The sequence below is a fragment of the Talaromyces amestolkiae genome, assembly GCF_001896365.1.
Source record: "Talaromyces amestolkiae strain CIB chromosome Unknown scaffold8.1, whole genome shotgun sequence".
NCBI lineage: Eukaryota > Fungi > Ascomycota > Eurotiomycetes > Eurotiales > Trichocomaceae > Talaromyces > Talaromyces amestolkiae.
Window position 1 is genome coordinate 758,880 of NW_024468044.1, and position 24,748 is coordinate 783,627.

At 48.0% G+C, this 24,748-nt stretch overlaps 7 protein-coding genes across 7 annotated transcripts; 2 read left to right on the forward strand and 5 right to left on the reverse strand.

Annotated features, from left to right (window-relative positions):
- Nucleotides 1-374: 374 nt before the first annotated feature.
- On the reverse strand, nucleotides 375-1,237 carry BHQ10_004816 (uncharacterized protein; the record flags this gene model as incomplete). Its single annotated transcript, XM_040877223.1, has 5 exons — nucleotides 375-397; nucleotides 447-543; nucleotides 600-751; nucleotides 808-987; nucleotides 1,225-1,237. The coding sequence occupies 5 exons, from the start codon at nucleotides 1,235-1,237 to the stop codon at nucleotides 375-377; spliced, it is 465 nt and encodes a 154-aa protein (XP_040733320.1).
- Nucleotides 1,238-2,042: 805 nt separating this feature from the next.
- Nucleotides 2,043-3,299, reverse strand: BHQ10_004817 (uncharacterized protein; the record flags this gene model as incomplete). The annotated part of the gene is made up of 6 exons (XM_040877224.1): nucleotides 2,043-2,279; nucleotides 2,339-2,722; nucleotides 2,773-2,937; nucleotides 2,989-3,107; nucleotides 3,165-3,195; nucleotides 3,261-3,299. 6 exons carry the CDS (start codon nucleotides 3,297-3,299, stop codon nucleotides 2,043-2,045), a joined length of 975 nt encoding a protein of 324 aa, XP_040733321.1.
- A 953-nt stretch (nucleotides 3,300-4,252) lies between these two features.
- On the reverse strand, nucleotides 4,253-12,109 carry BHQ10_004818 (uncharacterized protein; the record flags this gene model as incomplete). The annotated part of the gene is made up of 9 exons (XM_040877225.1): nucleotides 4,253-4,285; nucleotides 4,339-4,503; nucleotides 4,563-4,775; nucleotides 4,833-5,138; nucleotides 5,197-5,351; nucleotides 5,410-8,533; nucleotides 8,729-9,118; nucleotides 9,173-9,537; nucleotides 9,595-12,109. The coding sequence occupies 9 exons, from the start codon at nucleotides 12,107-12,109 to the stop codon at nucleotides 4,253-4,255; spliced, it is 7,266 nt and encodes a 2,421-aa protein (XP_040733322.1).
- A 1,937-nt stretch (nucleotides 12,110-14,046) lies between these two features.
- Nucleotides 14,047-15,650, forward strand: BHQ10_004819 (uncharacterized protein; the record flags this gene model as incomplete). The annotated part of the gene is made up of 3 exons (XM_040877226.1): nucleotides 14,047-14,406; nucleotides 14,483-15,421; nucleotides 15,477-15,650. The coding sequence occupies 3 exons, from the start codon at nucleotides 14,047-14,049 to the stop codon at nucleotides 15,648-15,650; spliced, it is 1,473 nt and encodes a 490-aa protein (XP_040733323.1).
- A 393-nt stretch (nucleotides 15,651-16,043) lies between these two features.
- BHQ10_004820 (uncharacterized protein) lies at nucleotides 16,044-18,996 on the reverse strand (the record flags this gene model as incomplete). The annotated part of the gene is made up of 3 exons (XM_040877228.1): nucleotides 16,044-16,082; nucleotides 16,146-18,405; nucleotides 18,455-18,996. 3 exons carry the CDS (start codon nucleotides 18,994-18,996, stop codon nucleotides 16,044-16,046), a joined length of 2,841 nt encoding a protein of 946 aa, XP_040733324.1.
- Nucleotides 18,997-19,894: 898 nt separating this feature from the next.
- BHQ10_004821 (uncharacterized protein) lies at nucleotides 19,895-23,145 on the forward strand (the record flags this gene model as incomplete). The annotated part of the gene is made up of 7 exons (XM_040877229.1): nucleotides 19,895-19,952; nucleotides 20,018-20,265; nucleotides 20,321-20,761; nucleotides 21,479-21,593; nucleotides 21,652-22,006; nucleotides 22,069-22,297; nucleotides 22,351-23,145. The coding sequence occupies 7 exons, from the start codon at nucleotides 19,895-19,897 to the stop codon at nucleotides 23,143-23,145; spliced, it is 2,241 nt and encodes a 746-aa protein (XP_040733325.1).
- Nucleotides 23,146-23,689: 544 nt separating this feature from the next.
- On the reverse strand, nucleotides 23,690-24,609 carry BHQ10_004822 (uncharacterized protein; the record flags this gene model as incomplete). Its single annotated transcript, XM_040877230.1, has 3 exons — nucleotides 23,690-24,284; nucleotides 24,346-24,416; nucleotides 24,469-24,609. 3 exons carry the CDS (start codon nucleotides 24,607-24,609, stop codon nucleotides 23,690-23,692), a joined length of 807 nt encoding a protein of 268 aa, XP_040733326.1.
- Between the last annotated feature and the right edge of the window lie 139 nt (nucleotides 24,610-24,748).

The window sequence follows — 24,748 nt, forward strand, 5'->3', positions numbered from 1 at the left end:
ACTGCTTGGGTGGAGCTGCCAGACAATATACATAGTATATCCTGTTTGGATGATGCCACGAGACACAACATGAGAAGAGCAACGTCCTCTATCCACTAGATATATTATGATTGCATGACTTGTCTTGGGGTAATGATATATAGGTATCAGATCACTGCAAATAATCGACTTCTTAAGTGTCTCGTGTCACACTTCCTTTACGAGTTGAATGCCACAGCCAATCAATTGGCCCTCTACAGCAGAGCTACAGAGAATTCACAAGCGACGTCTAAAACCAGAACTTCGAGCTCAATTGGTAGAAACAATCATGCATTATCTCTATCTAGATGGCATCAATTGATGACTTAATCATTTTTTGATCACATGGCAATCACCTAAGCAGAGATACCAATGACACCTATGCACGTTAGTCGTTAATCCTCGTTGGGAAAAAGGGTATGGCTTACCGCAAGCAGGGCGAGGACCAGCGTTACCAGTCTTCTTGGACTCCTCGTTGCCACCACGGCCGAGGTCATCAGTACCGGCGTGGACGACGATGGTACGCTATTCACAATTAGCATCACCCACGCTCTAGACACTTTTGGAGGATTGTTACATACTCCGAGAACGCTCTCAGCGCCAATCAACTTGACGAGCTTGTCCTGGACGGAGCCGACAGCATTGCCCTGACCATCGGTCTTGAAGTTACCCAAGTCACCGACGTGGCGCTCGTCATCAGTGGGGGCACCGTGAGTCTTTCCGAAAGGGTTGACTATCATCGTCAGTACGTGCTGCTAGCCTGCCACCAAGACCGACGCAAAAGCATACAGTGAGGACCGGCAGATGTGCAGCCGTTGGTGTTGTCACCGAACTGGTGGACGTGTATGCCACGCTCAGCATTGGCGTCGTGGCCGGAGATGTTCCATGAGATGGTGGTAGGGGAGTTCTCATCAGCCTGCTCAAAGGTGACGGTACCCTTGATGTTGGAGTCTCCACGGAGGACAGCGACTGGAAAATTGTCAGTTTATATTGGTGTCAAGACGAGTAAACAACCAAGCAGATGTGTTCATTGGCAGGTCGACAGGGACAAAAGTGGGCTAGACTTGACTTCCTCCAAGGTGCTCAAATGTGCTCATCATCCCAGTCCGGTCAATGGCGGAGAACGAATCCGCCCATGATGAGGCGTCTGTGTTGACAGCGGGGAAGAACCGAGGCCAATGAATCGCAAGAAGCAGATTGACTTACCAGCCTTGACCATTTTGGCTAGTGTGTATGTTATTTGAGATGAAATGTTTTAAAAAGGTTGTGAATAGTGATGCAGTTTGATGGGAGAATCAGCTGAGAGAAAGAGGGAGAAGTCGTAATAAGAGGAGTTGATCGGACCGGCTTCGCTGAGGGGAAAAACAAACCCCACCTTCCTCACGTATTATTACGGAAACACCTCGACTGTTTACTAGCTAGGTAGAAGAGTCTAGAAGAATTATACATTTGCTGCTTTGTATGCTTGTACCTCCTTATGTTCATTACACACGTTCACACCAAATCCTATATCTATAAGCCAAGTTGATGAGGAAGAAGAGCTCTCTGTCCGAGCAAGCCATGTGTAAGTGCCGTATTGGCAATACACGGAGCTGTCATGACTGCCCCTCATTCCGCGCTGGATGCCGTCATCCTAACTAAGCAGCTTGGTATCGTTCGTATCAGCGTGTAACCGACTTCGTTTGCATCACAGAGTAATCATCCGCGGCCAGACTGAATCATGCTTATTCATGCTTAGTTATGCTTAAATGCCGGCATTTATGGCGCAATTTGAGGGTTAGGGCAGGCTTGTACCTCCCAAATACATAGCGCATATTAAAGCGTGGCATGGTATATTTATGATTGTCTCTCATGTAACATTATATTCACATTCTGATCATTCTGACTAGCAAGTCAAAAAAAACATATAGAATGAGATGCGCCCACATAAGAACGAAAAAAAGAACAAAGGAAATCTAGAGCCCATCAATTATCATCAAAGTTTTATTTCTTCCATATCAATTTTGGTCGGTCGGCCTGCCTTCTTAAGCCTGGATCTTGGTCTTGAGGAGATCCTTCAAAGTCACAGCATCGGCGGCGAACTTGGAGATACCTTCGCGGAGCTTCTCGACGGCCATGGCCTCTTCGTTGAAGTCGAATCGGAAGAGAGCCTCGTCCTTGAGGTAGGCGCGCTTAGGGATGTCGAGGGAAGCAGCTCCGGAGGGGTCGAGTTTCTTGGGGACGGGGGTGGTGGAGTTCAAGAGATCCTCGAGGAGATTGGGCTGTATCAATTAGCTGAGAACATGTGAAATGAACTGCGCTAGACAGTCAGGAAGCTTACGGAGATGGTCAAGTAGTCACAGCCAGCAAGCTCGGTGATTTCACCGGTATTACGGAAAGAAGCACCCATGACAATGGTGTTGTAGCCGTGCTTCTTGTAGTAATTGTAAATGCTCTGGACAGACTTGACACCAGGGTCTTCCTCGGCAGAGTAGTCGCGCTTGTTAGCAGCCTTGTACCAGTCGAGAATACGACCAACGAAGGGAGAAATGAGGAAAGCGCCAGCCTCAGCAGCAGCAATAGCTTGGACAAGGGAGAACATGAGGGTCAAGTTGCAGTTGATGCCGTACTGGGACTGCAAGATGTGAGCGGCCTGGATACCTTCCCAGGTGGAGGCAATCTTGATGAGGATGCGGTCCTTGGAGATGCCAATAGACTTGTAGAGCTGTCTCTTTTATTAGCTACCATGCGATGCAACCTATGACAAAAGCCTACCTCGATGATGTGAAGAGCCTTATCAACAGAGGCCTTGGTGTCGAAGGAGAAGCGAGCATCGACTTCGGTGGAAACTTTTCCGGGGATGATGGCGAGAATCTCCTTGCCGAACTCGACGAGGAGACGGTCAAGGGTGGCGTCAACCTTCTCATCGATGGTGCTGCCCTATAGCATGTATAAGTGTTGGTCCGATACAAAATACAGGAGAGAACGTACGTGCTGCTTGCCGTACTCGACAGCGGTATCAATCAACTTGGCGTATTCGGGCTTCTTGGAAGCCGCGAGGATCAAGGAAGGGTTGGTGGTGGCATCCTGGGGCTTGTACTTGCCAATGGCTGGCAGACGTCAGCTATCAGTCATTCATTTCGCAATTACTAGAGGGAAGAACATACTAGCAAAGTCACCAGAGTCGCACACGACGACCTAAAATATCAAGTTAGCTCTCCATCGTTTCGCCGGGAGGACCTTCAAGTGGCGGGCCAACATACAGTGCCGGTGGCCTTCAATTGATCCAAAGAAGAAGACATTGTGTGAGTTGGAGAAGGGATTGTGAATGTTGCGATGAGATATCTACAATAGAAAAATTGTTCGCGTTAATGGGGATATGATAGGAATAAAAAGGAAGAGATGGTCGGGACAAGTGGCGAGGTTAGAAGCAGAGGGATGTTATGGCGGGGTTTTGGCCGAACGCCAGACAGACAAATAGCACGGGTCGGAGGGAAGAACGTGGGGCAGCGATGACGCTCTTCCGTGTCTGCTTGTACTTTTTACCAGTTCTACGTACACTTTTTTCTTTATTATACTACGTATGAGTATTGCCGCTTATTTGCCCCCTGATCGTATAACTTGTGCTTGTTAGTCACTCTACCACGGGCCTGTCTCTGCCGCAACATGCGAATTTCTGGTTTTGACTAAGACAGATCTTTTTATTCTCACCCCGACGGGTCTCCGCGGAACAGGAAGGAAGTCTATACAAGAAAAATAGAATAAGCCCATTATAAACTCGGTGCTCTGTGCTCCGACGGAGGTCAATTTCTGAATCAATCATCAAGATGGATCAGTTTGTGATCACCTGGACTGCTGAGTTTGCAAATAATTCTCGCAAGGATAAGGTTATTTTCTCAATAGCCGTGGTGTGTCACCGGGCACCAAAACGCAGTTAGTAAGAGTCTCATAAGCATCTAGAACCTTATGTAATAAATGAAATGAATCGGGGTCTGGAACCCGACTCCGGCTATATAGATGATATCGCGGTTAAATTCAGTATGGATTCATATATATATATATATACAATCACCCCATAATCATGTCATGCAATGATAAGGCTGTATCATCGTAAATCATCTGAGACTGTTTAGAAACGAATGCGCCGCCCTTGTTAAATGTAACGTATCTATATATCGCATGATGAATGTATGCAGCAAGAAGAAATTCCTTAAAACCAAGTTTGACTTTTCTTTGAATTGAGATATGTTCACTCTCACGAGCGTCGTTGGATGCAATCCCACTCATACTATTTCATCGTCAGTAAAAGACTCAAATCTCCAGGAATATCCATCAACTCACAACGCGTCCAGCTTCATCCCCTGTATATACGCTGTGTGGCAGCGGCAGAATGCAGCTAATCCCAGCAGAGACGTTAACCCCGGAATCTTTATTCTGATCCACGTGGTGGAGCTGACGGATCAATTCCAAGTCAAATCGACCGTTCTTTATAACCTTACTCCAAACCTGTACCCTAGCATCAGTAAAGGATCGTCGAATCATAGTTGTAATACTTCATCACGCACATTGACCACGCCTTTCTTATGACCTGTAAAGAGAAGTTCTCTCTCCAGCCACTCATTGCTTTCTCCTTCATAAAAGGCACATGAAATGATATAGTCATCTTCACCCTCACATATCACTTGATCCACAAGAAGAGCACCGTTCAACGAGTACAAGGTAATGCGGCCTCCTCGGCAGATCATGACGGTTCCGGTTCTATCGTTGATTCGAGCACACTAGTAGATATTAGCTAAAATTGCCGAATGTCAAAACTCATGAGATCAAGTGCAAACCTCTACTGGTCCTTCGGCAGGAAGCTCTCGCACAAAACATCGCCTATTCAAATCCCACAATATGACCTGACCGTCCGGAGATGCTGATAGAAGAGTGCTGAACGACCTGGATGTAGCTAGTACAGATACAGAGGTTCGATGTCCGTAAAGACAAGCTAGCGGTTGTAATTCCATCATCTTGCTGTTCGTACCGAATAGCCATATAGACACAGTGCAGTCGCAACCTGCTGTGATCAAAGTCTGCGAGTCTGCAAAAAGGACGCACGACAGCTGTCCGACATGTAAATGCTCAAAGTGGCCTAGAATCTATCGCAAACGTCAGTTATTCTGAAGCTCGGTGTCCATGCATCCGCTTGCCACATACCTTTTTACTATCAGCGGCATAGAACCGAACACTGCCATCTGAATATCCCCACTCTAGAAACTTGTCAAAGTTCGGAGGTACATTCAGTCGAAAGGCGGGACTACACAACAAACGTTCGTTTTTCATCGATAAAGACGACACTCGTTCTTGGATATCTGAAAGCGGTATTTAGTATGTATATATATATACTCTCTTACTATACGATGTTCTTACCTAGAAGAGAAAGAGGCACTCTCGTCAACGACTCGGCCAGCATGTCAAGACGGCCCTCTCTCCGACTAGGGTCATCTCGACGAGGATGAGGTCGTTGAAAGACCTGATGGGGAGTCTGTCCGAAATTGTGAATGATTCCAATTGTGGCTAGTCGTTCTACCGGATCCTCAATATTGTCCAGATCTCTTGCACCTTGATAAGAAAGATGATGAAAGACATTAGCGGCCTCGATGGCGGCCTCTCCCTTCTGCTTGAAGCCAAACACAAGGTCGATCCATTCGTGAAGATGTTCCGTCACGTAAGGACTTTCTAGCGCTTCTCGATGTTTGGCGATAAAGATCTTGGGATCGCCTTTTGCCCACGGAGGCAGCTCCACCGAGTCAATAGCCTTGGTTACGTTTTGTCGAAGCCCAAAGTCATATTTGTTGGTGTTCACCAAAAATTCAGGGAGATAGAAGAATTCCGGAGTGAGTTCACGGACATCTGACAGGTTCCCTCGTGAAGCAGATTCCCACGCTTTGCCAATCGAGTAAAAGAGCCGATCTGCATGATCGAATGTGCCGCCTTGTAACAGCAGATAGGACTTGACAAATGGCTGTAGTCGAATTAGATATGAGCTGACGATCATTGCAGAAGAATAATGAGTTCCATAATGAAAGGCAGGGGCGTTTTCGTCACCCATCTCCGCAAAAGACTTGTACCGCTCGCGAAACTCTGCCTCGCGTGTAGGCGTTTGGCAACCCATTGGCTTTGACAAGTCACGGAAACTCTTGATGTTGTCCAGATCCAACTCGTTACTTGTATAATCAGCAAGGACCCATGGAAAGACTGGGTATTGAGTCAGGTCATTGAAAGTTCGGCCGGCCAAAGTATTAATAAGCATCAGGTAGTGGAAGTTTGACATCTCCCCCTTGAGCCACTTGCGAGTGGCCGGGTTCAAGGAAGCTTGCCCAAAGACGCTGGCGAATTTCGACCCCAAAGACTGTGGTGCATCATCCTGTACTCTCAACATCTCGAATCTCCAAATATCCTCTGGTCGAGTCAGGTTCATATTTCCACCAAATTGTGGGGCATGTGCACAAAGCTGGCTATACAGCTCGTCTCTTGCTCTAGATGATATCAAGGTCAACAAATAGCTACGGCCGTCAGTGAAGAACATTTCGAGAGCAACATCTCGAAATAGAAAGCGTCGCTTAGAAACACTGATAAGATCTTGCCACTTCCAGCTCCTCACTTCGTGTTCGCGAGATTTTCGTTCATTAGACTCGCGTCCGGAGATCATGCGCACAAATGGATCCCTTTCTTCGATGGGAGCTTGCCAGACATTGACGATTTCCCCGTCGGCACGCTGGAAATAATTGTCTAAGATATATATCGCGTTTTTGCCAATGATCAAGAGACCTTCGCATGCCTCTAGCCCGATGATGCAGGACATGTTGCAGACGCTCTGGACTTGATCACCCCGCTGAAGACTTCGCAATACTTTTCTATTCTTGTCCTCGTACTCATCAATATCCACCCTAGGGTCATCGACCATTTCAAAGCTTTCTTCAAGAGCAGATTTATCGTCACCGTCACCGTCACCGTCACCTTCGCCATCACCTTCGGCGTCCCCGGTTCCTCCAACGAAGACGGACGTAGTAGGAGCATTGCCCAGTGGCTCCGAAATTGTCGTTTGTTGTAGCTGGGTAGTGATTTTCATTACCGGTGGTTCAGAGGCCTTTCGCTTCGGCTGATAGTCCTGTCGATCGTCCGAATCATCAGGAATAACGCGAAGTCTCATTCGACTACGTCCTTCGGTCTGATCAAGACGCCACCGTTTCTCGCCTTTCTTTTCTAAAACACCGCCGAAGCGATACAAGTCTTCAGAAAGACGGGAGAAAAGCGACCACATAAATGTATAGTTGTCATGCTGATCTTGTAGAAGCCTTTGGTGCTTCAAAAATTCTGATGCGAATATGTTAGAAGTCCAATGATCAAACGTAGTATTGTGTTTGCGAGTAATATCTTCGGCGAAGTTCTCCTCGTGAAGCCATTGTTTCAGCCTGTCTTTCCGCTTGCCTACGCGATTGCGACTCGATTCTTGAGTCCTGTTGTTTTCTTCTTGAACAAAAGTGTCCCAAAACTTGGAAAGACTGCCGAAGAAGAACGCATCCAAGTCCTCACGCTGATCATCGATCCAATTCAAGAAAGCCGCGTCATCCATACTGGCCAATTCTTCGAATCCACCAGTCAATCGGCGTTGTAGAGAGAGCGGAGCATGGCTGAGTATGGATGCCATTTCCGTGGGCTTTTGAACGAGAATAATCCGCCACAAGGTGGCAGCAGCTAAGCGAACCTCGTTTTTCTCGGAGACCGATTTGATATAAAGTTGGTAAAAGAATAGTTTGAGGTATTCAGCTTCAGATTCACCCGTAGCGAGAATAATGGTTTGCCAATAACCGAGGCGGTTCAGGAAATTCAGCGAGTCATTATCGTCTTGCTCCGACAATTCCAATAGGATGATCTTGAACAGCACGGATCGTATGGTAGTGATAGCTTGGTTGCAGAGGCGAATAATCTTCAATGAAGCTATCTCGGGGCGAGAAAGATATTCAAGTACGAAGCCGGCGAGATCTAGCGTTTGACTGCTGCCGTTCAAAAACCAACCCTCAAACAAGGATTCTCCCACGTGGGTTAAAAACCGCGAAAAGTTTGTCAGAATACGTGGCTCTTGTAATAACTTCTCGTTGGCCGAGAGTGTGGCTTGTAATTCTGTAATGGTTCCCCGAAGAAGCCAGGACAGAAAATACGCCTGATGTTCTAGGTTGCTCGGAGGTGTTTTCAAGAACAAGCCGAGGCCAGTGAAGTCTTTGCGATCTATGACATGAGAGACGAAGATCTTGAGAATGACAGATCGTGTTTCCAAAACCAATTTATCGTTCTCATAAGAGACGTCTTTGTCAATGCTTCCAATAGAAGCTCGGTGAAGATGTGCTGACGAAGCCGCATAGTGTGATTTGTCTGATGATATGAGAACAAAAGAGGAAGAGCGCCGCAAAGATCCTTGGGCCTCCGATGTAGACTCTGAGGGGATGGCTCTTGATGTGCGTAGCACTGGCAGAGGCGTAACACTCCGGCTCATCTTTGCAGCATTACGTTCAGCATTAGATCCATTTTCTCTGTAGTGGAGTTCAACATCGGCATTAACTGTTCTTGACCCTGTCATAGGGAACAAAGCCGAAAGTAATTTTTGGATGTATGTTGAATTTGCGGCATATTCTCTGAACCCAGGAGACTTCAAGTGAAGGTTAGAAAGGAAAGTAAGGACATTTGATACCACTGCCCGATCTTTCGTTAGCGCGTTGTCAAACATTGAGTCTTCTAGGCCGTTTTTCAGCATCTCAGCGATAACTGGAAGTACTTCGGGGAAAGCAACATCAAGCCGTTTCTTGTAAACGAGCACGTCTAGCAGCGATGATAGGTCTGTCAAGTCATCGATATCTACTTCTGCCACATCGAGGCCAAAAAGAATAGAAAAGCAAGTGGGCCATAGCGCGAAAACGTTCCACCATCTCTTGAGTCGATTTTTCATAATAACATATCCACCCGTTTTGTCGGCAAGCTTCTTACTATAGCTCCCACCATGGACAACTATAAGTCGTGCGAGGATCTTAGTTGCCATTGTTACTGCTTCTGGTGTGTCTTCACACATCAGATAGAGAAGCCACTTCAACAACCTGTTAGCGCTAATCATGAAAGGATCAAAGCTCTTGGCACTTACTTTATTTGTTACGGCTCSTGCAAATCTTTTTATATTGATAAAGTCACTTGGTGTGCAGAGATATTCGGTGTACATGCGGAGGAGTTCTAGGCCAATCTGTTTCTTCGGCATTGCTTTCTTCGGACTTGAATCTGACGCGGAAGAAAGTTGGCGAGCACGGGTATTGAAGCGCATGCTCTTCTTTTTATGAAGGCTTGGTACCTTCTCCTCATGTAGGGCGAAGGTGATGTAAAGAGACAGTGATCGTAGCAACTCTGCAGATACACAGCTTTCGAACAAAGACCGGAAGGCTGGTATGAATAGACTCAAGGTCTCTTCGGTGAAATCTTCACCTTTCAAAGCATCTAAGAACCTTTTATTCACCCCTATATCGCAGATATTATAAGTTTGATCATTCTGCACATATGAAGGGAAAGACTTACGCATGCGGGATAACCGTTTCGCATTGAAGCGGTGAAATTGACTTTCTGTAGCAAAGGTGCTGAATTGAGAGTAATACATCTGGAGCAGAGAAGGCTCTCCATAACGCCATATATCCAGGTCCACTAATAGGACGCGATACGCCAGTGGATTCGTAATGATAGATTTAGCTGGATCTTCGAATTTGTAGCCAACAAAAGATAGGATTTGACGAAGGAGTTCAATCGCTAGCGATGACCTCTCTCGATTGTCCGAACACACCGTCGACGTTTTTGATCCGCCAGATTGGGGTATTTGTGGGAATCCTAATTTCTCGCGAAGCAATAATGCGAGTATACCATAACCATTGTCTCTCTCCATGGCTTCACTGTTTCTCCAATTTCCCTCAATGGCCTCAAATAAAATCTCGACTGCGAGTATTGTGCTTTCCGGACATTTAGCAGCATGAAGCATATTCAAATTCACGATTGCGCAGCCGCCAATTCTCCAGCTAGCATCGTCCAAGGATTGGGGCACAGAGACGACAGGATCGCCAGCAAGTATCGCCATTCCGCTTGAACTTGTAAGGGCATCGTTTATCGCCGGTATAGCCCCGTTGATCGCAATAGCATTGCCCCCTGCGTTAATAGCCTGATGCAAACTTTTTGCGGCTTGCCTTGACAATGATTTGACGAGCTGTGATTCGTCGACATTGTTACTATCATCGTCGTCTAGAACCGTAGTAGGCGATATATTGAGTAAAAAAGCAGACTCATGAACAAGAGTGCTAGCCTTTTGTCGAATCGCCGTTACAATGTCGGATTGCTCCTCTTTTCCAGGATGAAGGCTCTCATTCCGCAAGTTGAGCGCTGCAGATGCTTTATACGTTTGGAACGATCCTAGACAATCTTGGTAGTTACCATGATACCTTGGTCCAAGATGATAGAAAACCGAGATGAGGTCGTCGCTGAAGGTCTCTTCGGAAAGAATCGCATTGGCAACAGACCATTTCGTCGAGCACACTCCCTTTCCTATCCTGACAGCCAGGTCTTGGGGAGTGCCCAAAAACGCCTGGACTCGGGGATACTTTGCCGTCGGTCGTGTAACGGGCACGGTTGGATAATCGATCTTCAGTTGCTCAACAAACTCGCCATTAACGAAAAGCGAGGCTCGTGATGGAGCCGTTGCACGAGCCCTTCGATGAATGACACATATGTGATACCACTGGCCTTGTTTGAAGGCAATTGACTTGAAGCGGACACTAGGTCGTGGTCCATTGATGGAGGTTTGTAGGATAAAGTGGCGTGTATCTTTTTCTAAATAAGCTAGCACGAAACAAGCTTGTCTAGAATCGAAGGCACCGAATATTGTGGTATGTGACTGCGGGTCGAAATGGTCGAACCGGGCCCATATCGAAAGTGTGTACCCGGAGGAAGATACTGGGGGAAATGGCCGGCCTAGAGTTGGTAGCTCGATCGATGAATAACCATGGGAAGTCATGTCGAACTGAATACAGGGCGGGCCCTTGGAAGACTGCATGGCGCGAAGAAGAAAGTTGGAAGCTTCAATAGAGCCGCATGCTTTTCTATAGAGATATATAACATCATCGAGATTCGGCAAGCCTTCCGTGCAGAGCAGATGTCCTAGTTCTTGATACAGTGTTTTTTCATCATCGGACAAATCATTGCTAAAAATGAATCGTACAATCGACGACAAAATGCCTGTTGAATGGATAGCAATGACATTCCGTTGTGAGTTAGAGGCTAATTTGCAAAGGCATGCTGGGATGGCCAGTCTCTGACTGGAATACTGGGCAGAATGGGGTTTCTGAAGGAGCCACGTGCGTAAGAGTGGGCCTATAAACTCATGCAATTCAACCGTTTCCGTAGAGCTGAGTGCCTTTTCAAGATCTAGGCGGATGCTTGAAGCAGTTGGTTCAGGTCGACCTGACACATATTTGGTCCTCAAGGCAGTGAAAATCCCGGCGGTACTTTCCTGGCACAGAGCAGCAGCAAGCAGCCCGCCATACAATTGGTCGACATCATTGTCAGGCAAGTGCTCTCCATCAGTGTTTTCAACGAACAGTCTCAGTGACTCCTCGACAGACCATGCCCTGTCACACACAATCTTCTTGGCAAAATAGCGTCTATTCCCAGTGTGGTCTCGTAAACACTCCGACAGCACAGCCAGCACGTCTTTCCAAAGCGTCAAAAGGTTTTTCCTATCTTCATTCGACAGCTTCCTTGGATTGTATAGCTCTGCCAATTGGCGAATCAGGCTTAGCAATGTCTGGAAGCCTCCCAGATTCCGGAAAGCGTCTTTTGCTTCGCGGGGCTTGGCGGTATCAATTAACGAGTGACGGAGGGTCAAGGTACATTCTGTCGACCTCACGACGCAATCGATATCAAACGGCCGGCGGTCGATTATCTCTTGTATGGATCGGAGGATGGGTGTTAAGTCGGCGACTACTTGCTCGAGCGACGTGGACAGTGACGCAGGCGAAGAACGCTGTTCAGCCGGGGCCGGCGATCCGTCCATGATGTCGCGCAAACCTACCCGATCCTCCTTTCTTTCTGCTGTTCAAATCATTCAGGAGTTATGCCACAGGCACTAGACTTGCACACCGAAGCGTCAGCAAGCATGGAGCAGTGCGGTTGTTCGGATTTACGACGTTTGATGTTTCTCAGGTCATTGGAGGATACGCTTGTCGCGACGCAGGTGGGTCCTGGGCTGGCGGCCGTTTCGAAGTCAGGTCAAGCTTCCCTGCAGTGAATGAAAAGTGGGAAGTCGAGTTTGCGGTGCGTGACCATGGATACGGAGAAGAAAGTGCGTGATTCAGGGTGGTTGTGTCAGCTCCATCGCAAGTCACAGCTAGGTACACATTCTCGAAACCTGACAGTGTGCGCCAATCTACGAGTCTAGCCACACTCAGGATACTCAGCCCTCTGACGCAGGTGGGCCCGCGAGACAACCGGGAGAATCACGTGACTATAACCCAGCGTGATTGGCCCAGGCGCCGGAGCGATAAGACGATAAGATCTAGCCGCAATAGAAGCTCCTGATTGGCCGGATGGCAGCTGTCCGCACATCGGCTCCAGCCTCCCCCGTCTTGTGATGATCGCCCATGAATTACTCCACCACTGGTCAGCCGATGGGAGGCACACGAGCAGTGTGAAGCCATGAGAATGCAACTGTATCCCAAGAAAGGGATGTGTATATGCCAGATGGAGGGTTGTAAACATCTACTGTGATGGGCAACGTCGATGATGAACTTGATAATGATGGGTAGATGAGTCTGTCAACTCTCGGGTTGATGGGTGGTTCCCCACCTTAGCATGCCGTGGTAAGCGTTCGCGCTGTACTCCGTGTTCGCCTCACTCGCAAACAACCTACGTATGCAAGCAAATACTCCGTATTTCGTCGGAATGGTTGATTTAGACGACCAATACAGCCTACGAGCAGATAGCTTCAGACCAAGAACGGGGCTGTACAGTGTGTTTCATGTTCATACTACGGAGTACAGAAGAAGAGGTGAATGCATGCTACCCCATCCGACTGCTGGCAAGGATCCACCGAGTACGGAGTCGATTAGTTACGTACCGACGATAACAGCGTATCGCGAGATAAGTCAGATGAACTCTGTTTATCGCTATCAATAATCACATCATGTGGAGGGTAGCTACGTAGTAGAGAACTATGAGTACATAGTCCACTTCCTCTGATAATGCTTAGTTATATCGGTGGATATGCGTCATTGGTCTCAATTCTCAGATCGTGACTGTAGGAAGAAGCCTGGCGCTGTTCCGATTTGGGTAATCAGCTTCCCTACCTAGCGCAATCGCTTATCAACGTACAAGCGCAACCGAGGCCATGACTTTACTCCATCAGCCAGTCTAAGTAAAAGCTGCCAATATGATGTCGATTATAGAAAATCAAGGAAGGCACATCCTGTATGTACTGCAAAAGGAAGAAGACACTCCAGGCAATCCATGGACAGTTATCGCGTCACATGACCGGGTCAACGCAAGCAGCGGCTGCCATTGGAGGAGCACAGGCGGATTGTCCTGTTTGAGACGGGGTTGAGTCACGTTTGGTCACAGCCGCCCYCCGCCAGCCAATGACTGCCCGCCCCTTGTGCCTTTCTCCACAGTGCCTGCCTGTTTCGGCGTAGCGCTCCAGCCAGCCTGCTTCCAAGGTTGCCCCAGTTGCCTGCTGGGTGCCTGCTCACGTTATCTGCCGCCCAGCTTGAATCATCGCCCCAAGTGGTCCGGTCCCCTCTCGCTGCTGTCTCCGACCGACTACTTATCTCCATCCGTCACCTTCCTCTCTCCAACTCTCTTTCTCCCTTCCTTCCTACACTATTCCTCCATCCATCCATCATTCTTCCATCTCATCATCTATATACTTGTCGTCAACTGTCTTTCTTTTCCAGTATCACTCTCTTTGGAACAGTTTCATAAATTTACCCAGTCATCATGAAGGGCGTCCTCAGCCTTTCGCTGCTGCCGTTGTTGACGGTTGCGTCACCGGTCATGCCCAGCACCATCCACAACAACGCAGCTCCCATTCTCTCTTCATCCAACGCCGTTGAGGTCCCAGATTCTTACATCATTGTCTTCAAGGACCATGTAGATTCAACTTCTGCTGCAGCCCATCACAACTGGGTGCAAGACATTCACAGCCAACACAGCGAGCTCCGAAAGCGGTCTCAGTTCCCGTTCGCTGACGATGCCTTTGCCGGTCTTAAACACACTTTTGATATTGCCGGCAGCTTTCTCGGTTACTCAGGACACTTCGAAGAGAATGTCATTGAAGCCATTCGCCGACACCCTGATGTGAGTTGCCCCTGTTGCTCTCAGCACGTGCCATTCTTCCGGAACATGACTCATTAATATGCATCTCCGCCTGTAGGTTGATTACATCGAGAAGGACTCTCTTGTCCACACCATGGAAGATCCCGCACTTGAGAAGAACGCTCCATGGGGTCTGGCTCGTATCTCTCACCGTGAGAGCTTGAGCTTCGGAAGCTTCAACAAGTACTTGTACGCTGCCGACGGCGGTGAGGGTGTTGATGTTTATGTCATTGACACTGGTACCAACATCGACCACGTCGATTTCGAGGGTCGTGCTTCCTGGGGCAAGACTATCCCCACTGACGATGAGGATGTTGATGGCAATGGCCACGGTACTCACTGCTCCGGAACTATTGCTGGCAAGAAGTACGGTGTTGCCAAGAAGGCCAATGTTTACGCTGTCAAGGTCTTGAAGTCTAACGGTTCTGGTACCATGTCCGACGTCGTTCAGGGTGTCGAATGGGCTGCTACTCAGCACATTAAGAAGGTCAAGGACGCCAAGGCTGGAAAGGCCAAGGGCTTCAAGGGTAGCGCTGCCAACATGAGTCTTGGTGGTGGCAAGTCCGTCACTCTTGACAAGGCTGTCAACGCCGCTGTTGATGCTGGTATTCACTTCGCTGTCGCTGCTGGCAACGACAACGCCGACTCCTGCAACTACTCCCCTGCCGCTGCCGAGAAGGCCGTCACCGTCGGAGCTTCTACCTTGGCTGACGAGCGTGCTTACTTCTCTAACTACGGCAAGTGCAACGACATCTTTGCTCCTGGTCTCAACATTCTCTCTACCTGGATCGGCAGCAAGTACGCCGTCAACACCATTTCCGGTACTTCTATGGCTTCTCCTCACGTTGCTGGTCTTTTGGCCTACTTCCTCTCTCTTCAGCCTGCCAGCGATTCTGCCTTTGCTGTTGCCGAGATTACTCCTAAGAAATTGAAGGAGAACCTCATTGCCATCGGTACTCAGGGCGCTCTTACTGATGTTCCCTCTGATACCACCAACGTAAGTTGACTCTGTCTGTCTTTTGATGACTCTTCCACTAACGAATGCGTTATAGATCCTCGCCTGGAACGGTGGTGGTTCAGCTAACTACACCGACATTGTTGCCCAGGGTGGTTACAAGACCAAGACCGTCAGCAGCGAAGTTGACGAATTGATCAACAAATTGGAGGTCGTGAACGAGGAACTCGGTGCCATCTACAGCCACATCAAGGATGCCATCGTCGCATAAATCTAATGCTGTCGTTGGGTGGTGTTAACATAGCTTTAGTCATTGTATGTCTATGGCTTCCCACATATCTCAGGGCCGCTGCCGGCACGGCCCATTGCGCTACACATGACTTGATTTCATAATGCAAGTGTGTGAAGTAGTTCCTAGATACTGGATGGAAACAGAATACAGATTGATTACTAGATTTTGCATCATTCTATTTTGGTCCCTATGACGAACCCCAGGTTTGCAGTGATTGTCGTGCTTCATGTTTCGTATTGTTTTTCCTATATGGATTTGCTTTTACACCGGTAGTTAGGAGTTTTGTTGATAACGGGAATCCATCATTGAATTAATCTACATATCATTATCTAAAAGAGCAAAGAGGAACATGGGGTAGCTCTATGTGACATTTTACCTTTTCCAGAGTAGGTTGATCTGCTTTCTCCGTACCTATATACCGTCAATTATTTATCATCGGCAGTCAAAAGTTCAAGATAGATGTCGAATACTTACCATCGGAGCCAAAAACCACACACCAACAGCCAGAGCGACCACCGTCCCTAGAAGCTGTAACTTCGCAAAATTTCTACCCAAGATATCAAAAGCTTGACTGGGCGCAACACGAGTACCGAATACATCGCCTCCAAAGGCGAACACCAAGCCTGTACTTTCGAGCAGAGTGGGCGAAACGATGACGGAGCGGATACCGGCTACGTCGCGCGAATGGGTTAGGTACCACCGACCGTCAAATTCCAGATTGGGGCTGTATTTGAAGAGACCTTCTTCGACCTCGGCGGGKGTTGGGTCACGACCGACAGGGCGACGGGGGTCAAGGACGTGGCGTGGAATCCCGATAATGGCATTGGATTCGGGGAGGGTGCAAAGGAGTTGACGGATTGTGATTCCCTGGCGGGTTTGGGTCACGGCGAAGTGGGAAATTGGTTCGGGGATGAGGAATGCTTGAGAGACAACGTGCGGTCTTGGGTACGTCTCGGTTCCATCGAGGCTGGAGTAATTCCCTGCTGCACCTAGTGGACCGCGATCATTGGCGAGAGGAGATTCGTAGAGCTCGGAGACGACCAGCTGATAGCCCTTAGACTCGGAGTCATCGGTCAGATCAGCCCAGAGTGAGTAGGCGTACCAATTCTCTGAGATGATTGATGTGATGGGTTGAGTGACGTCTACGCCTGTATGCGTGCTTGAATGAAGGACTTGACCTGAAACTGAATCTAGCAGGTAGAAGGTCGCTGTGGTCGGCCCAATGGACGTGATAAGAGCAAGATTTGGGTTGAGGTATTTGTACAGGACTGAGCGGTCTCCAAGTACTTTACCGATAGACGCGACAGGGTCGTGAGCTGGTCGGGATGTTGCCGTGACAACTCGCTCTCCTGGAGGTGGTAAGAACTGCCAAACAGGAACTTTATTGTCAGATAGATCCCAACCAAGGACACGACCATCTTCGCTCAATGTCACTAAATATCCTGCCCCTTGAAAGGATTTGAGAGGTGTCCCGTCCTCTGCAATTGTAACGGCTAAGGTGTTTATACCTGTCTCGGTTGGAACGACGGCGACAGAACGAACAAGTGGACCAGAGGGTGTCTGGGAGACGACACTGCCAGATGATACATTGAGGGAGACAGTGCTGCCGTCCTCGACATATATGGTAACGGTACTCAGGTCAGACTTGACAGCTTTGACCTTCCAGTTAGGAGTGTCGACAACTTTCACATTCCAGACCACGGTACCGTGGTTCCCGGTATCGACAGCAATGACTCTTCCCTTTTCGGTAGCCACAATAGCTAATTTCCTCAATCCAAAACTATCCAAGTTAGTGACTTCTGCAGACAAGAAGCTGGAGAAGATACGCTGTGGCAGCTCTTGAAGATATGTAGGCAGGTGTTCGAGATCTTTAATGTGACGCTTCACACGGTGAATATAGGCACTCAAAACATCTTCGTGACCTTCCAACTCCAATTCGTGAACAAGGTCCTCACTAATGTTGGGCTCAGCCCATGCAGCAGCAACAGCACCCGAAAGCGATTCGTGTCGTGTCCATTCATTGCCGCCGTTTCGGTTCAATTGCCAATCTCCTGAATCTAGGACGTAGGCGAAGCGCACAGCCGCCGAGTCACCTTTGCTGATAACCTCTGCAACAGCGCTGCTTAGACTTCCGTCTCCGCTTTTTGTGAATGGCCACCTGCCAAGGATTCCATGAGAGGTTGATGAGAAGACAGCAACCTCTGTTTCGGTGATTCGAGTAAAAAATACATTTGCGGCTCTATGGCTGACTGCGAAAACAGAATTTCCGGAGACACGAGGTAGTCTATAGGCTTGCGAAATTGAAGAAGTCTGCAGGTCGATATGGTAGACCTCAGCCCACGACGACGAGTCCGTTTTGTAGCCAACCAAGAAATGTGGGAGACAGTTCAGACCGGTCGGGCCATAGATTTTAATATCGCGGATTTCTTCGTTGCTCGTGTTTTCGATGTCAAGGCTGACAAAATTCTTTGAGCCGATGATATTAACCTTCAGTGTCTTGCTTGACTTGTCGGTCCATGCAATGAAAGGTGAAGCGGTGTTCGAGCCGACAAGGAGAATGGATTCGGGTCCAGACACATCGTTTTCGGAAGCAAGTGTATGGTGGCTTTTCTGTTTTCCGGTCTGCGTGTCCAATGTGGTGATTTTGATTTTGTAGCCTTTAAGAAGAGCAGACTGTAGAGAGATGTAGAACACTTCTGTCGCTGAGGAAGATACCTGGAATGGCACATCGCCGCTACTTTCTGTCAGCGTTGAAGCATGAATATGCGCTGTTCTCGTATTACCTTTCATCCTTGAATTCCCATTTGACTGTTCCGGTTGTTGCGTCGAGTCTCTGAACAATGCCCCCTTTACCCTCAGAAAGAACAATTACGTCCCGCGCATGATTGTTCGTGCGTCCGTCTTCAAGCTCGAGCAACTCCAAGTCCTTCACAATTGTACCAGAGACCTTCCTCTCCCAGTGTAACTTTCCATCCGATGCACCCCAAGCGGCAACCTTCTCGCCAATTGCACTGACAACTGTAGCTTCCCCATCGCTAGCACGGAGGAAGCCCTCAACCTGTGCCGAGCCCAGCTGTGTCAAGTCCTGTCTCCACACAATTGCTCCATCTCTTGGGTTCACTGCTCCTATAATCGATTTCTCGGATAGGGTATATAATAGCGATGCGTTTGATGACGATGAGGGCTGGTGGAAGAAAGTCGATTGTGGGGACGGGGTTCCGAGGAGGGCATGATGGAAATCGAGATGGTCGACCTCATCAACGAAGACGGCCGACGATGGAATGGCGCATGAGGCAAGAAGCACGATCGCCGTCTTGAACCACATTTTGATCTTCTCGTGATGCGAGCATGCGAGATAGATTCAGAGGTAGGCGTGTAGGTTGAATGGACGGAGCTGTTTAGAAACTGGCTGGTCACTTTGTAGCTGCGGGTCGACTTGCTGCACTAGCTCCTGCCACAATCTACCCTAACCCTAACTAACCCTAAGGGTAAACTTAAGTCTCTCAAACTCGATTGACTTCTTATACTCCAGCACTACGATACAAGACGACTCAATAAACTACTCTTCTTACCAGTAATTAATATTTCACTTTGACTACTTACGCTCGGGAAAAAATCTTTCTAGAGATGGAAATCCTCTCCATGGTAAACGGTTAGAGCAGTTTAGCTCACATATTCTTTCTAAAATAGGCCAGCGGGAGGGCTCCGTAGTGTATGGTCGTTCTCGTATATTCGAGTCAAAGGCTTTGAAGAAAAGGTATAATTTGTTGTGAGAGGAGTCTGAGGTATACACTTGTTCTCTCATATCCGAGTCAAAGCAGCTTGGTGGGTCGACATAATGTAGGATGGGAGGGCTCCGGGTTCTACCATCGTAGATCTGAGTCGGACCACAACCTTGAGGTCCTTTGCAGTATCCGAATATGCCTTTCTTTAATGAGCAGAATAGTCAACAAGAAATGATCAAAATGTCAAATGAAGTCAAAGTCCAGACTGTCTCCACCCTCGGGTAACCTGCCGCTCTTGACTTCGGGCCTTACCCCGTGGTTCGCTTTAGCTTCCCCCGAGATGCTTAAAGCTTCAGGCTTCTCTTGCGGGGTTGCACGGCCAGCTCATAAATAATGCAGAACTGACACCTGTTTGTTCTCTCTCATGTCAATTCTACAGTTTCGAGATTCCTCAGATCAAGAGTCACTTCAAAATTGTCCATAAGACTCTATTCCGTCATGTCGGTCACTCAGCCGGTCAAGGGCAAGACTGCCATTATCACCGGAGCTGGTTCAGGTAAAATTACCTGATACCCATGGATGGAGTTAACAATAGACTAATAATTTGATTGTATGCTATAGGAATCAATCTTGCCTTCGCGGAATTGCTCCTGAAAAACGGCTGTAATGTGGTGATAGCAGATCTCGGCCTTCGCCCTGAAGCACAAGCCGTGGTCAACAAATTTAACGGTCGTTCAGGAGCTGCTAGGGCTGTCTTCCTGAAGACAGATGTAACAGACTGGGTACAGCTGGAGGAGCTGTTCAAGGTTGCCGAAAGAGAGTTTACTGAGATTGATATCGTCTGTCCAGGTGCAGGAGTCTATGAAGAGGTTCGCATGCACGCACCTGACTTCGACTGCAAGAATGTTTACTAAGTGAGTCTAGCACTGGAGCAACTTCTGGCGACCCCCTGGCTCCCCAGAAAGCCGCGATGATCCGCGAGGGGGACGGTATCGTCTGCTTGATATCAACATAACCCATCCAATTCGAGTGACTCAACTAGCAATCTCACATTTCCTACGACACCGAAACTCCAGCAAGCGCAAGCATATCGTGCACATTTCAAGTATAGCTGGACAAAATCCGTCAATGGCAGCGCCTATATATGTGGCAACGAAACATGCAATCAGCGGCCTGGTCCGATCTTTGGCTAAATTGGACCAGAAATTCGGTATCCGCGTTACAGCTGTGGCACCTGGACTGATCAAGACACCTCTGTGGATGGAACATCCCGAGAAACTGAAGATGTTCAAGGAAGGTCAAGATGTATGGGTCACGGCTGAAGAAGTTGGCGAAGTCATGCTGGCCCTGGTTCAGCAGGAGGAAGTAAGCGAGGTTATTGGGGACAAGGAGAGAAGGGGAGTATTTTTTCCGGTTGAAGGGGGCACAGTCCTAGAGGTATCCAAGACTGTTCGAGCAGTGCATCCATTCAATGATCCTGGCCCCTCAAATCGTGCTGGAAATACAATCGCGAATGCAGAGGCAGTCGAAAACGAGATATATGATTTGCTGTCCACGTCTAGTTGGGGGAAGTCCAAACTGTGAGCGATTATATAATTTGAACGCGCTATGATTGCATGATATCCCGCTCAAACAATAATACCATAATACCATGATACATGCATGTATAAGAAGACTGTCGGACGCAACAAGAAAGAAGTAGAGAAGAAATGCCCGAAGAGGTATATTTCTCCGACGACAGTAGCCCCACTCCGTATTGGTCTCCACAGCATGATTGGACGGCCGTTATCTGTCGCAAGAAAGGCAGATAATCATGCCAACAATCGTCGCTCAGCCTTCAAGTCATCTTCATCACCACCACCACTTTGACCGCCAGTCACTCCAACTTTCTGGTCTGGTCATTGCACGCCAGTCAATGATTTGATTTTCATATGCAGTTTTCAGCATCAAACAACGGCTTGTTGAGACATCAGCGCATTTCTGCAGAGCACATTCACTAAACGAACAATGACGGAGGGCGAAGTGATGCCTCCTGCCACAGGAGCCGCCCACAGAGGCAGGAGGTAACCAACCTATCTTTAGATATTGATTCTCATGAACCAAAAGCTGATTAAGGGAAGTAGGAGGCGAGGCAAGCGAGATGTCTTTCACGGAGCGGCCAGCTGGACGAGCAGTGTCATAAATTTAGTCAATACAAGTAAGTCGAATGTCATGTTGACTTCAAATACAAACTCTAACGCTTCCTGCCGTTTTAGTCGTCGGCGCAGGCGTCCTCGCTATGCCTCTCGCGATCGCCCACATGGGAATAACCCTCGGCGTCCTCGTTGTGATATGGTCAGGAGTCGCTGCTGGATTCGGACTTTATTTGCAAGCCAGATGCGCTCAATACCTAGATCGGGGATCAGCATCATTCTTCGCTCTTTCGCAGATCACATATCCCAACGCCTCAGTGATCTTCGATGCTGCTATCGCCATAAAATGTTTTGGAGTCGGCGTGAGTTATTTGATTATCATTGGAGACCTCATGCCAGGAGTTGTGCAGGGGTTCGTCGGGGATGCACCTACCAGTGATTTCTTAATAGATCGCCATTTTTGGATAACGGCTTTCATGTCAGTACCTCTTATCATCCTGAGTCTGAGATCGCGGCATCGTACTAATTTAGACTGGACAGGCTTATCGTTATCCCCCTTTCCTTCCTTCGCCGGCTCGATTCCTTGAAATATACCAGCATTGTCGCTTTGATCTCAATTGGATACCTTGTCATCTTGGTTGTCTATCATTTCACCAAAGGGGACACGATGGCTGACCGGGGCCCGATTCGTGTCATTCACTGGGCAGGAATCGCACCTGCCTTGAGCAGTTTCCCGGTCATTGTGTTTGCATATACCTGTCATCAGAATGTGAGGATATAAATCTCCCACGTTGATTAGAATTGACTAGCTGACCTTGGAAGATGTTCTCAATTTTGAACGAAATCAGTGATAATAGCCATTTTCAAACTACAAGCGTCGTATTCGCGAGCATTGGCGGCGCCGCATCGATCTATATTCTCGTCGCAATAACAGGATATCTATCATTTGGAAACAATATCGGCGGAAACATTGTCAGCATGTATCCCGCATCAGTATCCGCTACTATTGGCCGAGCCGCAATCGTCGTTTTGGTCATGTTCTCGTATCCGCTCCAAGTACACCCTTGCCGCGCTTCGGTGGATGCGGTGCTGAAATGGCGACCAGCGCGAACAAGCAATGGCAACGATGTCTCGCCTCATAGATTCCCTCTTCTGCCGAGGGCTAATCGCGGCGGACCTGAACCTATGAGCGACCTTCGCTTTGCAGCCATTACCTCGACAATCATTGTCCTGAGCTTTACCACAGCCATGACTGTGACATCACTAGAAGCTGTGCTGGCCTACGTCGGCAGTACCGGAAGCACCAGCATCAGTTTCATTCTTCCGGGTCTTTTCTATTACAAAATCTCCTCTCCTGATTCAGCGGCGCACCAACAACTAATGAAAGAAGACGACGAGGTCCACGACGACGCCATTTCGGACGACGAGGTCTCTGGAGACGATCAACAACAAGGTCTGTTAAGTGGAAGCGGTATACTCTCGTCAAGCGGTATTCTACCCGGAAGCCGATTGAAGAAGACTCTGTTACGACGACTCAGTCTTGCGCTCTCGATATATGGAATTGTTGTCATGGTGGTCTGTCTTAGCATGAACATATTCTTCCATGCATCCAAATAGGCAGACCACTTGTTTCGTATAAATACTATAAAGTGCCGTGCTACGATATCGTTCATTGGCATATATCATGACATCCAGTCATTGTACGTTAGGTGTTCGGGGATATAGCTTCTTCTTTTGCTCTCATTGCTGCTTGCTTCTTTTCTTTTTTGGATAAATGATGATTCAAATGATGTCAATACACCAGTGTGCTCTTCTCGTTTTCTTGCTTCTCTTTTCTTTTCTTATCTTTTGAAGGAGAGCGCTTCGATGTACATAATCACCACATATTTCATTTAACATTGCTAGGAATTTTGAGTTGACATAATATGAAAACGAGCTAGACACATCGAAACTTATTAAACGCTGTTCAATCATAATAAGAAAGATTTATTGACAGATAAGGAATGCGAATTACCAAGACCACTAACGCAGTGACCGGAACAAATTTAGTGCAATCCAAGAATAGCAACAATCAACAATCAATCTGAACAACCACAAAATGTACCTGTATCCATTTCCGCATCTGTAGCATGCAGGGCCAGCAGTTCTTCCGTTTGAGCACCTAGTTATTGTTCTGCGAATTTAAAATGCGCAAAATGCTCAAGAACAAATTAATAATGTCCAGATACAGCGAAATTGCCGCTGCGATCTCCTCCTCAACATGATAATGGCGCATGATGAGCTGTGTATCGACAAGCACATAACCCGAGAATATAAGCGCAGAAACACCACCATAAACGAGCTCCACGCCGCTATTGTAAGGGAAGAAAGCAGCCATGAACCCAAAAATAATAAGCAGCCACAGCCCACCGAACAGGTACGGCATCCAGTGCGTGAAATCATATTTGGTCTGGCACGCGAACAAGGTCAAAGCGACGAAAATTCCCAGGGTGATGACGAGGGCTTGCACGACGATGCGCGCGTCGTAGAAGGAGGTCACAACGCTGATGGAGTAGGCTTCGAGGGCAGTGAAGCCGGACAGGAACAGGAGGTTGGTCGGGTAGGATTTGCGTTTCCAGTACGTCAGGAACATAAATCCGATTGCGCCGACGAGCGACACGATCATGAGCCAGAGGTTGGATTTGATCCAGATGCGGTATGAGTCGCTGAAGAATGAGATACTGCTGAGGACGGTAGTGAGGAGGATTTGTACGGTCCTATGAAGTATTAGCAAAGCGCCGTAAATCTAGGGTAGTTAGAGTAGTGATAAATACGTACAAGATGGAATACACCTTCCGAATAAACTGCATCCGGATAGGCAGCGTGCCCTCTGCAACGGTTCCGCCAAACTGCATTCCGTCAGCATACTGCTTACCAGTATTGCAAGAAACAGAGATATACCTTGAAGTCATCAGGAACATTATCATCCTCAGACCGCGGCGCTTCCGCAGTAGCATCGTATGAAGGCGGGGCTTGAGCGTACTGAGCTTCCTCAAACGAGTCGCGCTGAGGAGCGGGTTGGTAGCGAGTGTTTGCTGCCATGCTTGCTGTGATATCCAGTCAAGAATATCCTGAGCTAGAAGTATCAAGATGGAATATTGTTGATGGGTGGAGATGAAGCCTGAGATGGTAATGGGAGTGAAGTAGGCTGATTGTTGTACGTTGTATGAGTGGCGTCAGT